At 41.4% G+C, this 15,081-nt stretch overlaps 1 protein-coding gene across 3 annotated transcripts in view; it reads right to left on the reverse strand.

The window, feature by feature from the left end:
• LOC137347195 (mannosyl-oligosaccharide 1,2-alpha-mannosidase IA-like) overlaps positions 1–15,081 on the reverse strand; it is a 220,230-nt gene that overhangs the window by 26,509 nt on the left and 178,640 nt on the right. The window contains exon 12 of one of the 3 annotated variants that reach the window (XM_068011410.1): positions 8,984–10,742. The exons of 1 other annotated variant lie outside the window; for it this stretch is intronic. In XM_068011410.1, the coding sequence (XP_067867511.1) occupies positions 10,724–10,742 (19 nt within the window). In that variant the 3' untranslated portion in view covers positions 8,984–10,723. Of the gene's footprint in view, positions 1–8,983; positions 13,297–15,081 lie in introns of those variants that run through there. One more of the 3 variants, XM_068011409.1, reaches the window with a different exon arrangement.

Consider the following 15,081-nt stretch of genomic DNA (forward strand, 5'->3'; position numbering starts at 1 on the left):
GATTGTCAAACCCGAGCAAGAATGAAGAAGTTCCACTGGATCTACAAGTGTACAGCATAGACATCGAGGTGAAAGATGTGCTCAGAATTGATTTATTGCATTTTGGTTGGCACAAATGTGACCAACTACAATCAGAAACAGCAAATGACCCACAACTGAAGGCACTGTGGAGAGTCATCACAGAAGGCTGGTGTGACATAGAAAAAGAGGTGCAAGAAACCCTCAGATGCTTTTGGCCTTACAGAGATAACTTGGTATCTCAAGAGGCGTCACCTTCAAGGGAAAACAAGTGATTGTGCCCAAACCTCTCCAAGAGGACATCTTGTCACAACTTCACCAAGGCCATATGGGTACAGAGTAAACAAGACGACTGGCACGAGACACTGTTTATTGGCCAGAAATAAACAGTGACATTGTAGGGTTAGTGAGGATGTGCGAGGCATGCCAGAGCCACCAGACACAACAACGCAAAGAACCTCTACACCCTCACGAGATTCCATCAGTTCCTTGATCCAAAATCAACACCATGTTTTCTGTTAATGGAGACGACTTTATCTTAGTCACTGATTATTTCTCCAAATTGCCAATTATCAGACAGGTAAAAGAAACTTCAAGTGCAGTTATCGCAGGCACACAGAGTGCCATATTCAGTCTATTTGGCGGACCTAAAGAAATAATTTCAGTCAAAGGGCCATCGTATACAAGCAGCCCTTTCAGGGATAAGTGCGCCAAATGGGGCTTAAACCATGTGAAGTCCTCACCACATTACCCTAGATGTAATGGTCTTGCCGAATGGTTCGCACAGTCAAGATTTTCGTGTTGCCATGCTTCACCTCAGAGCTACACCTATGGATTTGGGCCTACTGTCACCAGAAGAGATCATATTTGGCAGACAAGTGCAAATGACTCTGCCAACGCACCATCTGTCCAAATTCTCCAAAATGCAGAAGACACTGCTCGAAAAACGGGAGAATGAAGATGGTGCATGCAAGGGCGGAACTACCTTGGCTACACGTAGGACAAAAGGTCAGGGTTATACACCCCACAATAAGAACATGGATACCCGCAGAGGTATCCAAAGTATGCAGTGAGCCTAGGTCCTACAAGATTACAACAGCTAGTGGAGTGGTGTTGAGAAGGAACGGTAGCCAACTAAGAGAAGTGTGCAATACCCCAATTGCGCATAGCGGACTTGAAAGAAAGCACTCCAACGATGAGGGCGTGACGGAACAACAGGACAACAATCAACACATTGACAACATGCCTGTAAACCCCAAACAGCCAAGGATGACATCCCCAGAAGATTATACCATAACCAGATCTGGACGAGTTCTCAAACCACTGAAACGATATGCGGACTATTAAGCTTCTGCAGGGGTAAAGTTCATAATCTCAATGCCTGTGTAAATAATTCTGATGTTATCTAATTTTATGTGTTTTTACTTTTAGCATATGAGACCTATCTTTGGAAAGAAGGGGGGATGTTGTACGATAGCCTTTAAGAGTGATGTCCCTTTAAGATCTTATTATGCTAATGAGCCAAGTACTAGGACGCAGTCTTGTGACTCGGAGCCAGCGTCACTCTGCAACTGTAACACCCAGAACAAGGTTCTGTAAATAGTTAGTTCTGTACTGTATATACTTATTAGCTGTGAATAAACCTGTTTGAGATCTTCAACCAACTGGACTCCACGCATCTCATTTATGTTGCACCAGACAACATAAAAAAACTCATTACAATAATGCGAGACTTAAACTACCCCAATATTGAATAGGGCAATGATTGTGTTAAGGGAAGAGAGGGGGCGGAATTTCTCAAGTGTGCTTAGAAGAACTTTCTTGATCAGTATGTTTCTGCCCAACAAGGAAGGAGGCATTGCTTGATCTAGTCCGGGGGTCTAGTCTTGGGGAAATGAAGTGGGCCAAGTCGAAAAGTCATAGTGGGGGAATTCTCAAGAATAGTGATTATAGTATCATAAGGTTTATGGAGAAGGACAAGGAACAATCTGGAATAAAAATACTAACTGGAGCAAGGCTAATTTTGATAGGAAGAATGAAGAAAGACAATACAAGCTAAATGGTACAATTTTAAAGGGGTGCAAGAAGAAAGAGACTTGAGGGTGTTTGTGCACAAATCTTTGAAGATGGCAGGACAGGTTAAAAAAGCAGTTAATAAGGCATATGGAATTGTAGGCTTTAAAGAGCCAAAAAATACAAAAGCAGGATGTTATGCTGAACCTATATAAAATGCTTGTTTGGCCTCAGCTGGAATATTGTATCCAATTCTGGGCACCACACTTTAGGAAGGACATGAAGTCTTTGGAGAGGGTACAGAAGAGATTTCCTAGAATGGTTCCAAGGATGAGGGATTACAGTTATGTGGACAGACTGGAGAAGCTGGAACTCTTCTCCTTAGAGAAGAAAAAGCTAAGAGGAGCTTTGATAGAGGTGTTTAAAATCACAACAGGTTCAGATAGAATAAATGAAGAGAAACTGAAAGGTTGAAAACCAGATGACACAGATTTATGGTGATTGGCAAAAGAACCAGAACAATGTGTAAGAAAAACATTTTTATGCAATGAGTAGTTAGGATTTGGAATGCATTGCCCGATCAATGGTGGAAACAAATTTAACAGTAGCCTCCAAAATGGAGGAAAAATTGGAGGGGTATGGGGTAAGAGCAGGGGAGTGGGACTAAGTTGATTGCTCTTTGAAAGAGCCGAATGGCCCCCATTCAGTGCTGTACTATTCTATGATTTTAGTTTGGAACTGAACTATATAACTACAGAGTCTCTGGTTTGATCCCCAGTTGATTCTAAGTTTGCTGATCTCAGTTGGAGACACCAGGCTGCAATGCCCTGGGCTAAAGATGGGGAAAAATCCATCAGGATTCTTGGTCCAGACCACATTTATCCATTCAGCTACTGCAGGAAGCAATTTCCTTTTTTAAAAAAACCTGTGAAGCCTTTCTCTGAGTAGTGTTTAGTCTAAACACTATTAATCATTTATTGGAACTAATATTGATTTGAAAATAAAATAACTACTTTAGCGAATTTTATACACCTTTTTCTAAATGGATGTTAAACATGTACTTAAGGCAAATGAAGTGGATATTAAATACTCCATCACCCAATAGCCTTTTCTATCTAATATTAACATAGACCAAAGAAATTAGATGAAAGGGCACTAATGGGATAGCAACTTAAAAAAATGAATGAGAAGCGACAGGCTTGGGGAATGGGGCAATAAAAGGGAATGTGATTGCAGAGAGATAAAAAGTATGTGGGGCAGAGAAAATGGATGAATGAGATATTAAAATGGGCATTACCATCATCAGACAATGAGGAATACAATTTTCTGAATTCCATCTGACTCCTTGTTACAAGGACATCCCTCATCCTCAGATATAACATTCATATTCATGGAGCTTCTAGAAATACCTTGCGAATTTTCTTACAAATGTTTGGGTTTATCTCATTTAGTCTGTGTACTTTATAGACATTGGGCTTAATATTCCTAGGTTGGAAAGGGTGGAAATGGGCAACTGCTCTCACATTCTCAATACATAGTCATGCAAATATTGGAATTAGAATGTGATGCTGTCACCTATCCTAAATTCCATCTCTTCTACCTTTCCTTTTGCCTAGCTAAATCTACCTTAATATATAGCAGACAGCTCCCATGCCAAGCACATCAATGATTGACTTCACAGACTTCCAAATGATTCTTTGGTTTGCTGCACTGATTGGAACATTTAGGTTCGCATTCTAGTTCTGTGGCCTCCACCAATGATTTCTCTTACCTGCAGACATGGCTGTTATGAGAAAGCATTAGACAATTTGGGAATCTAATTGTACATGATTTACTTGTTGGTGGAAAATAATGAGAAGCAGGAGACTGTATAGGAAGCCAGGCTTATCGGCACCAGAAGAGAAGCAGCCCATCGAAGAATCTACCCCTTTAAACTGAAGCAGGCCTTTAAATTATGCCATTGCACCCTTTCTCCACCTTGAGCTTTCCCATAGTATTCAGCCTATGACTAGTGGGATTCATGGTCTTGTCCTGGCCAACATTAAGTGCTTGGTTAGCAATAATCTGATGCCCATTTATAATCATCAATGTCTTAATTCCGTCTCTTGCCAAATCTAGTTTGATTATATATTCTAGGATTCAGGATATTAAAGTACTGGAAAACTGAGTGAAGTGGATATGAATCACACTGAGAATACAGCCTAATGCAGCACTCAAAGTATACTAGAAGACTAAATAATTTGGATATGGTGGGGTAGAAACTGACTTAAGACTGTTTTCAGATATAGAATGGATTTCGTATTAGAAGCATGTACCCAATCACATGGACCCAACTGGTCCCCCTAATTAATTTAAATAGAATAGCTGGGCTGCCATCACCCTCACGCTGCTCATTGGCAACACTTCCAATGGGAGCGTCACTATCCTGCATTGATAACACCATTTCAAGGCAGCCTTGCACCCCTTAAAAGAGAAGTGCTTTTTGGTTGCAGGTAACTGTTACTGAAGATTTCTGGTAATGAGAGGCAGAGGAAAGGGCCTCTTGTTTTCCTGATGCTGCATTTGAGGTACTGATGGAGGAGGTCAGTAAGATGATGTCCAGGAAAGCTGTATGACATGAGTGGGAAGAGGTGGCAAAGTAGGTGAGCACTGTCCCCAGGACATGGTGCAATAACCTCACCAGGCCAGTTAAGATACACTTCCTTTCACATATCTCTCAATACTCTCTGCTTAGCTCTGCACTATCTCTGGTCCCAGCATTCTAAACACATCCTAATGCTCTCCTCAAATAACAGCAGCATAATTCCTTTTTTCTTCAATCTTTCTGCTTCTAATGCAGCACTCTACACCTGCTATTCTCCTCACTATTACTCCCTTCACCTCCACACACCCCTGCCATCTTTAACACAAAAGTACTATTCTACCCTGAAGTGCACATAAAAAACAATTCACTACTCCAACACTAGCACATTCCCTTCTTTCTTGCAGGACAAACGCACACAATAAGAGGGAACAGTCAATCACAGAGGAGGGACACATCTCAATCCATGTGCTCTCCCCACTGGAGCAAAAAATGGGCATGTCAGGAGCATGGCCTTTGACAAGGTTGGAAGGCAATTCCTGCAAGGTATTCCACCAGTTTTCCCTTGTTCTTTTCTCACTTGAATCTCATTTTCACATACGCCTGCACTCTGATCTCGCACAGAGTAGCAGCAGCTCTGGGACTTATAACCCTGTGAGTGGTATTAGCTCTATGAGAGAGGCACATGCTGCCCTATCACAGCACACCCACTCCCTCAACAGCCTCTCAGCCAGTGTCCTTGTTGTTGGCAGAGAGCCAGAAGAGTCAGACTGTCCTGGCCAAAGCTGAGCCCCAGCAGCCTGCAATTAAGCCTTTAAGAGTCAGAGCTCTTCAAGGTCATCTACCATGGCCATCTCGAGTGACCTCAGTGCATGTTTAGCAGCCTTTTACCTCTCAAGCTGTGGCCACTAGGAACTACCTCATAGGAGTATTAGAATAGATAAGCAAGCACACAAGACAGGTACTAAGGTTCTGCACGACTGATCTATAAATAGGCATCAGTCATGTAACCATCTGTCAATTCAAGACTGGAATCTTTTGGAGCAGTAAAATAAAATCTTTTCTTTTAGTTTGATATTAATCTTCATAATCTTAGTGAAGTAAACAGTAACACCTAGGAAGGTGCAATGTTTGAGGGGTTTGGTGGTGTCAGGATTGGATCAGATGGAATGAAGGAGTGTCGTTGTTCTGTGGAGGGGAGAGAAGATTCAGGAAAATTTCTCGTCAACAATCTCTGCCTTACAGCTCTGGCAGCTCACAGCTCTGCTGGGCCATGCTCTTCCTCTACATCTCTGGTTCCTCATCTCCTTCTTCATTTTTCACCTCCACTTCTTCCTCCTCCGAAAGTGTCAAGGCAATTCCCTTTGTATTACAAGATTATGGAACATGCAGCAAACAATTATGAATCTTGACACTTGTTCTGTGCCGTATGGAAGGGCTCCTCTCCAGGCAGCAGAACCGTTCTTTCAGGGCAGCAAAGGTTTGCTCAATCCTAGCACTTGTTGCATGACTCAGTTTTTATCTACACTTCACACCTGTGCTCAGGTTCCTGAAAGGACTCACAAGCCAGTTGGTGTGAAGATAGCCTTTGTCCCCATATCTGTTTGTAATAAAGGGGTACTAAGGACTGGCGCAGTATGAAAGCGCCATAACTACTGCCAGGCAACCAGGCCCAGACCTGCCTGACATGTTGCCCGTGATCACAAATAAGTTGCACATTGAATGAATGGAAGCACTTCCTATTCAGAAATTGAGTTGGCTTGCGATGGGGAACACAAAGACCTATGTGGTGCAGTCTATGATGTACCTGTTGGAATCCAGCAATTTAGGCAAATTCCAATGCTCTTTCTTCCTGCTTGTCAGCCTCCATGGGGAAGATGATGAACTGTTGTCACCTCACAAAAGCAGCATTGCCTTCTTCGCCCTCTTCTTGCAGCCTTCACAAGTCTTTCTATTACTCTTCCTTCTGGTTTAGGAGTCTCAAGATTAAGCAAATCCTGAGAAAGAGCTCAGGAACTCTACAAACTCCTTCTTCCAAAGCATTTCACATCCAAACTGTAGCCAGAGCAGCCAAAAACTCGGTCCACATGTACCTGAGTAGGCTAAAGCAACTAACCAAAAACTTAACTTAATGAAGGTGAGGATCCCTTTAAATACCGCCTGTGAAGGTTGCTTTTCAACTTGTTCATGCTATGAATTGTTGGGCAAGATAAGCAAGTGAATCTTCAGGTGTTATGGATAGCAATTTCCAAATGGGTCCTGATTCAGGCAACTACCAGGGACATCCAAAGAGCATACAAACCAGTATGGTGTGTCAACTTCCAGCACCAGATGCTGGATTGTGTGTAAAATAGGAGGAACACAAATCAATGACCATGAAAGAAGGGATGTATGTTTGATGTCCCATTTTTTCAGTTCCTGAACTCAGTAGCAGTGCGCAGGGCTGAGCATGGGTCAGGCAACCCGCTGGAAGAGAAAAATCACAGGATAATTTATCCCTGGGTTGTTCATGCAGCACATGCCAACAACCTGTTCAGGAAAACAGTGTCAGGACACCACTATGGGCGTATACTTTGGTCAGACTGGAGCAAGAGGAGAGTGAAAATATATTTTAATAAATATAGCAGTAAAAAATAGCAGTCGCTGCTTTAAGGAAAAGAAGATTTAAGAAGTGCACCCAGAAATCAGGGTGAGAAGAGTATTAACGTGCACTGACCAGGTGAGCAGAGTATTAAAGTGCACTGAGACCAGATGAGGGAAGCATTAAAAGTGCACTGAGACCATGTGAGAGGAGTATTAAAGTGCAGAGACCAAGTAAGCTGTGTATTATAGTGCACTGAGACCAGGTAAGAAGAGTATTAAAAGTGTACAGTTACCAGGTGGCCGGTGTATTAAAGCTCAGAGACTAGGTGAGCTGAGTATTAAAGCGCAGAGATCAGGTGAGTGGAGTATTAAAGCAGAGACCAAGGCTGAATTTTTGCTTCCAGGGTGGGAAACAGGGCTCAGGACTGTTTCCGGGTCCCAAACCCGCCCCTGGGGGCAACAGTAACTGACCTGGGACTTTGCTTGGGGCGCTCCCTTAATTGGCATGGAGACAGGTTCCCTGTCCAATTAAGGGTGGCAGATGGGCTGTCAAAGCTGGAGGGCCAATCAGAGGACTTTCAGCTTGAAAGGAGCAGCAGACTGCAGTTAAGGATAACTGAGAGGGTACTTCAACATGAAGGTGCCCCTCACTAACATTTTTAACAAATAAAAAGTAGGGAAAGCAGCCAGGCCACCACTATGTGTGTGTGCGTGTGGAGAAATCCCTCTACAAGGCAGCCTTTGGATGCATCCGCACCCAGGCAGGCAGGGTTAAATTGCCCGTCGTCACGTAACTGGAGGCTGACTTAATGAGCCTATTGGCTGCCTGCTTTGTGGGGACAGCTAGCCCTCCTGGGCCCTGAACCCACCTCCCCTAAAATTCCTGTCTCTGTTCCCGACCTTGGCAGGGCCCGAAAATTCTGTTCCAAGTGAGCAAGGATTAAAGTGTAGAGACCAGATGAGTGGAGTATTAAAATGCAAAGACCAGGTGAGTAGAGGATTAAAGCTCAGAGATCAGGTGTGCAATAAAGCACCAAGATCAGATGAGCATAGTAATAAAGCAAAGAGATCAGGTGATCGCTTAATAAAGTACCAGGATCAGATGAGCAGAGTATTAAAGCTTAGAGACCAGGTGAGTGGTGAATTACGGTGCAGAGACTAGATAAGCAGAGTACTATTTCACAGAGACCAAGTGAGAGGAGTATTAAAGTGCACAGAGCTAACCTGGAGGTAGATTTTTGTCTTTCATGGAATGAAAAAGGGGTGGGTTCCTCAATAAGAGATCTCTACCCAGGAGGTGAAGAAAAATTTCCTACATGGTGGATGGACTATTAACATGCACTAAGTCACTAGATGATTTATTAAACTAAACTAAACTAAGAGGGATGGGTCAAAGAATGATTAAAAATGCAATGAAAGGCTGGGGAAAGAAGTATTAAAAAGTATTGAAAGGCATGGTGAAAAAGGTTTTCAAGTGCATTCAGAAGAAAAGTAAAGTTTGCATTAAAATGCACTATAGGGCTTGGTGCAGCCAGCATGACAATTTGTTGAGGTGTCAGATGAACAGGACTCTGACCCTGGGAGGCAGAGTAAAGGGGGCAATTGATAGCAGAAAAGAATAGGGCACTCAGCAGACCTCAGCATATTAGGAATGTGGTACATATGGAGCTGAGTGTGTTGGCACTGTAACTGTGGACAGATGTATGACATTTTCAGACATTGGGTTTGTGACATTCAAAGTATTCAGATGCACATAAGTTATCCAAGCTAATAATAATAATGACACTATTATATTATTCATTTTATGGCAGTAATTCTTTGAGGGTGGAGACTCCAGTAGTCTCACTGGTGTTGAGTGTATTTCCGAAAGTCTGGGTTACAATACAACAGCCTTTATTGCTGCACTGTGCCAATAATAAAATTACCTCCCATTCATACACGTAAACATCAAAGCATCTTGGATAAAACAAATTCATCATTCCCTTTCAGGTTAATAAAAATCACACAATACAAGGCTTTATAATTATTTCATTCAGTAACTATGTGCATAACTAAATGATCTTACTCTGTTACGTTAACCAGATTGTGCATTACTAAATAACCCAATTACCATTGTCTGAAGGCACACGGTACACATATTACAAACAAAAAATAAAATTGCAAATATGTAACAGAGATCAGAACGAAACAGTGCAAATGCATACCAGGAGGGAAAAACTGTGGAAAAGGGATAAACCAGGAAATTATAGGCCAGCAAGTCTTACCTCAGTTATGGATAAATTACTAGGGTCCATAACATGGAAAAATTTGTGAATAATTAGAAAGACATGAGGCAAGTAGCAGCCATCAGCCAGGCCACGCTCAACTTTAATTGAATTCATTTGAAGAAATCACAACGTGCATAGATAAAGGAAATATAGAGAATGTTGTATGCTGGACTTTCAAAGGGTGTTTGATAAGGTGCCATATAAAAGACTTGTTACGAACATTAAGGCATATGGTATTAAAAGGAATGTAATCGAAACAGATAGCGCGTTGGCTAGGACATGGAATGCAAGGAATAAATGGATGTTTTTTGGCTTGCTGAAATATTGGTAGTGTATCCCAAGTAATTTTTACTGTGACCTCTTTTTTCCCAATTGTCGAAATAGTTTGGACATAGGCACAAGAGAATGATATTGAAACTTGTTAATAATACCCAATAGGGTGACTGTAATTTGTGAAAAATACAGGAGATTGCAGAACATAGATTGGTGGAGTGGGCAGATAGGTGGTAGTTGCAGTTTAATGTAAAGGAGTACTTTTTGCAGAAAAGTGAAAGGAAGTATTCCCTAAAATGGTAAGATTCTTAACAGAATAGAGGAACAAAGAGTTTTCGGTAAAGATTGAAAACAGCAGTGGTGTAGTGGCAATTCTAGAAGTGAGTATACCAAACATCATGTCTGAGATTATTTTTGTAGGGAGATTTTGAGGACAGGCCCCTTAATGAAATTTAGATTTTTGGCACTTTATTTGGTTTATTTCCAGCATTTGGTGCAGATTTTTTATATACTAATAAATCTTTTGTGACACTGAGTGAGTTGGGGTGTGATGAGGTAAACATTGCAGGAACTAAATGTGACAGGAAGTGATGCTATGTGTAAGACTTGCAATATATTATAGATACAAAATTGCACATACTGCGTCATATGAGAGAATACACCTAATAAACTGGACCAAAATCTATACAACGAATCATGGACATTCAGGTAATCTTTTATCCTCATAATAAACTTGTTTCTTGCTTTACTAATGTATAGAAATTAGTGTTGATGATATTAGTACAATATTTCTCTGAACATTATGGTAACAACTCTGTTAAACGTTTGTCCACAAACATCAACAGTAATTTCTAAGTTTTGATCTCATAATGAATCACTCTTAGTATAATAGCATTTAGTCCAAATAATAGCTGTAATAGCAGCTGCCACATAGTCTTCAGGGATTCATCGAAATACAGCTGTCCATATCATCTTAAACTTTGTGCTTTTAGAGGCAGGACCTTAACCTGGAATAATAAAAAATAAAATGCTACCAAAAAATGGGCATCGTCTCCAAAAATAAAAAAGTACATATACCTAGTATAGCCTCCACTACATCCCAATAAAAGATCATAAAAGTCAACTGGCATTCTGGGTTTTATATATAGCATTACTAAATGTAAAAACTAGGAGATGATGTTGAATTTGTCAAAGATAGACAGTCATGGAATGGGGACAGTGAAGGCTTACTTGAATATTACTAGGAATGAGAGGTTATAGTAATGAACGATGGCACGAAAAATTGGGTAATTTTTCACTGAAAAGACAAGATTAATGTGTAGATCTGATGGAGGTTTTCAAAATTATGAAAGGTAAAGAGGATAAGTAATAAAAGATTATTTTCACTGGTTGGTGAATTGGTAACAAGGGACAAGATTCAGAATTATCACAAGAAGAAAGACAAGGGTTAAATATTTTTTTCACAGTTATTAGAAGATGTAATGTTTCACATATGGTGACTCAGGCATTATTTGAAAGGGAATTAGATAGGTATTTGAAAAGTAAGAATATAAAATGATACAAAGTTGATGGAATTAGAGTAGAGAGTGAGCACCAACACAGGCCCAACGGGTTGAATGTCCTTCGTCTGTGCCACATGATACTATGATTAGAATAATTGTACAAAAGGTAGGTATCCTGTAATGTAAGCCAGGGACAATGTGATCTCCTGGAGTGGTTTTGATCGCCTAAGGGGCTGAGAGAGAAATTTTCCAGTTTCCCTCGCAATTGGCCTTGGTTTTTGCCTCTCCCAGGAGATTACATGGCACTGGGTTGGTGTGGACTGTATGTATTGTGATGCATAATGTGTGGGTTAAGCTGGATAGATCAGTGAGTCTTTTCCTGACCGTCATTTTCATACGTCCATAATTATTCAAATGTAGATTGGAATCAAATAGTGTAAATATAAAACTGACATCAGAATGATGCATTAAATGTATAACTCAGACCCGACTGAAACAGTTTAAATTTGCAGTTGGGATCAGACGGAACAATGTAAAATAACTAAGAACAAAATAAATGGCATAAATGTGTAACTGAAATTGTAAATATGAAACAGATCAGAATGAATGTAAATGTATAATAGATCTGGTGAAAGTGTACATTATGTCTGAGCAATGCACATGATATATGTGTTTAGAAATGACATGATTATGTGGTGAAGTGGGATTGAGGTCAGAATAATATTCAATATATGAAATTGTTTTGTTTTTGACTATAATTATCAAATAAAATAGCTGGATTAAAACACAGTGGGATAAAATTGGTCTACACCAGCAGCGCAAAAAATGGCTTACAGTGAATCAGCGGACGATTTTTCATCGTGTCAGTTTTTATTTTCCATTAACTTGGAAAATATTGCAAAGATTTTGAATTTCAAACCAAATAAAAGTGATAGTGGAGAAATGGGTCTCCAAAAAGAGTTTGAATTTTGTTCTGTAAACTTCAGTGGAAAGAAGATCAAGCTGCCGATTTGCTATGAGCCAATTTTCGCGCTGCTGGCTAGGACCAATTTCACTCCCAATATTGCAGAAATATCTGGTTCATTCTGTATAGCCTGAAAAACAGTGGAGTCAACATGGCATATAAAAAATAAACATTAAAGTTGTGGAATTTGCCTTGGGCAGGAGCATTAAATAGGCAAAGTGTAAAAGGAGAGCCCAATCTGCTACTGCTCAAGATGAATTTCTGCGCCATTAATATTTAATTTCCTGCATTCTTTTCTTAGTATGCTGGTTGACTAATTTAATTATATTCTTATCTGCACTGTTTAACACAGTTGCTAATTTGTTTAAAATAAATAATTAACAAACATGTTAAGGTAGCACATAAAAACATTTTATGCAAATACACAGACCAGTGACCCCCCCAAGAGAAAATGAAAGGCCCAGTCAATGGATAATGGAACCTCAGGATCCCCAGACGATCATGTCAATGGAACATTTGGTCGGTAGGACCAAAGCGATGCTAGCTTAATTATTAATATAAACAACTGAATATGCATTTACTTTGCTTTATACAAATATATTTTTTATAAAATGACAAGAAAGTAAACTAACAGCCTTTACATTTATGAAATTTTAATCCTTTGGTCAGAAAGAACAGAGTCAAATTGATGTTTGCATTCTCCCTCAGTCAAACCTTGCGTATGAGTAGTATATTTCTGAGATTTTGCTTTACAATATGGCCCACTACAAGCAGCCAAAAGGCCACGCAACTCCTCATAGAGGAAATCAATGTGTCCAGAGCAGATCAAACACCACAACACATCGATTACACTGCTGACTCTTAACTCATTTCTATCTAAATCAATAAAGGTCCTTTACTGGAAAGGAAATGTATCTCAACCCAAAAGACTGATAAAGGTTATCCCTTCTTCAGGGCATATTTGTTTACTGATCATCTGTGATCACTTGTTCCTGTGTGTTCCTTCGTATTACAGGCAGTGGATGTGCCTCTGTGTTAAACACCCAGTGTTCTGGAGACAGCAGTTCATCTTCAGAGAACAGCACGTAAAGGTACCTTGTTTTAGGAGGTAAATGAAGAAAAGGATTACTACACCATCAGAAATAATGAAAATGCAGAATGTTACATTTTGCAACAATCATATAGAGTTGGATTTTATGCTCTCCTCTGTGGCAAGTTTGAAGGTGGGGAGAGCATTCAATCAGGTGGGATGGTGGTGGGTGGGGAGCCCGCCACTTTCCTGCCTCCACCCCAATTAAGTCCATGGCAAGGAGGTCCATGGATGGCCTCCCTGCCCCACCGCCAATTGAGGCCCTTAAGTGGACAATTATTGCCCAATTAAGGGCCTCTTTGCTCCGCTGCCAGTATTAGCCCAGTGGTGGGCGGACCTGTCGCCACACGGGGAGCACGACAAGCAAACCTGTGCGGGTTGCTTGCCGGCTCCTGCCTGGGCGGTGCCGGGGGGGGGGGGGGAGGGGTGGTGTCCCTTGTTCAAAGGCACTTAGTGCCTGATCGAGGGACTAGTCATCGAGAAGAAGGGGTCTGCTGAGAGCCAACCCCCTGCCCTTGCTGCTGCCCCCTACAAACCCCTCCCCCACAACCTCCACCCTGTGAAACCCCTCCCACCATCACTCACCTGTGGCCTGGGTCCATCGATGATCCTGGGCCTCAGGTCTGTGCATTACCAACAGCAGCCACTGCCGCCTTGGTGGCGCTGCTTGACCAGCAGCTCTCAGCAGGCAGGACATCTGTCCCTGGGGTCCTTACTCCCGGGGAAGGGCTGCTGCTGCCCAATTAAGTGCCTGATTGGCATGTAATGCAGCAGGTCTTCCCAAAAAGAGGTGACGTGGGGCTCATGCCGTTAGGCGAGACCCCAGTTGCCTCCATTATATACCGTCCATTATTTCTGAGTGTGGTTCGCACTGCTAGAATTCAACATTCCCAGTATAACTAAGGATGTGTCTAAATATGAGTTTCAGTTGTTTGAGGAGACTGTTTTACAGCCCCTAAGCAACAGTGCTTTTCTTTGCTGAGTGAAGATGCCTTTAAATGCCCCAGCGTATTTCTCTTATTACATAACTGAAATTTCTCAGTCCTTGAGAAGGAGCACAGAGAGAGTTTCACATTGCATCAATTTGTCATTTGCAGGATCTGAAAAATATTTGGAGGTGCAGGGAGGATGGGTAGGGGTAGTAGTGGGCATCTCATTGATCTCCAAAGCCCGCTTAATGCCTGTTTTGGCGGCGCTCCATACATATGCAAATTGAGTCCTACGCAGGTTTTAGGACCTTATTTGGAATTTCCAATTTCCTGACCTCCCATAATGGCTTCAGCTGGTGACATGACTGCTTCGTCAACTTTGCGCCTGTTTTGGGCAGATGTCAAAAAATCCCTTTCCATGTGTTTTTAATCCAATGTACTTTTTGTGTGAGGTCTCAATTTTAGACCGTTTTTACTCTCAATTTTCTCCTGATACAACCTCTCTGGAGGTGCTTAAGGGGTGAAATTGGGCTTGGTAGCGCCTGTTTGTTAGGTGCTATGAGGCCCCTTAAGGTTGCAAAATGATGTCCATGTCACATCTCTGACACAAAGAGTGTCAGACGCCATATTGGCAAAGGGGTTAGCACACAAGCACCTATTACCAGCTGGCACATGATGAGCAGGCAGATCATTACATCAATTACTGATGCTGCTATTAAGGAGTTCCACACTCCAGCCTAAGTTTCTCTTAACCTCACTCAACTGAACACAATGTTGGGCAGCATGAAGGATCCCCAACTGTGCTATATAAAGGGATCACCAACTACTTATAGGTTAGTTGTTGATTTATTTCTTCTGGCT

The sequence above is a fragment of the Heterodontus francisci genome, chromosome 31 (assembly GCF_036365525.1).
Source record: "Heterodontus francisci isolate sHetFra1 chromosome 31, sHetFra1.hap1, whole genome shotgun sequence".
NCBI classification, from domain to species: Eukaryota; Metazoa; Chordata; class Chondrichthyes; order Heterodontiformes; family Heterodontidae; genus Heterodontus; species Heterodontus francisci.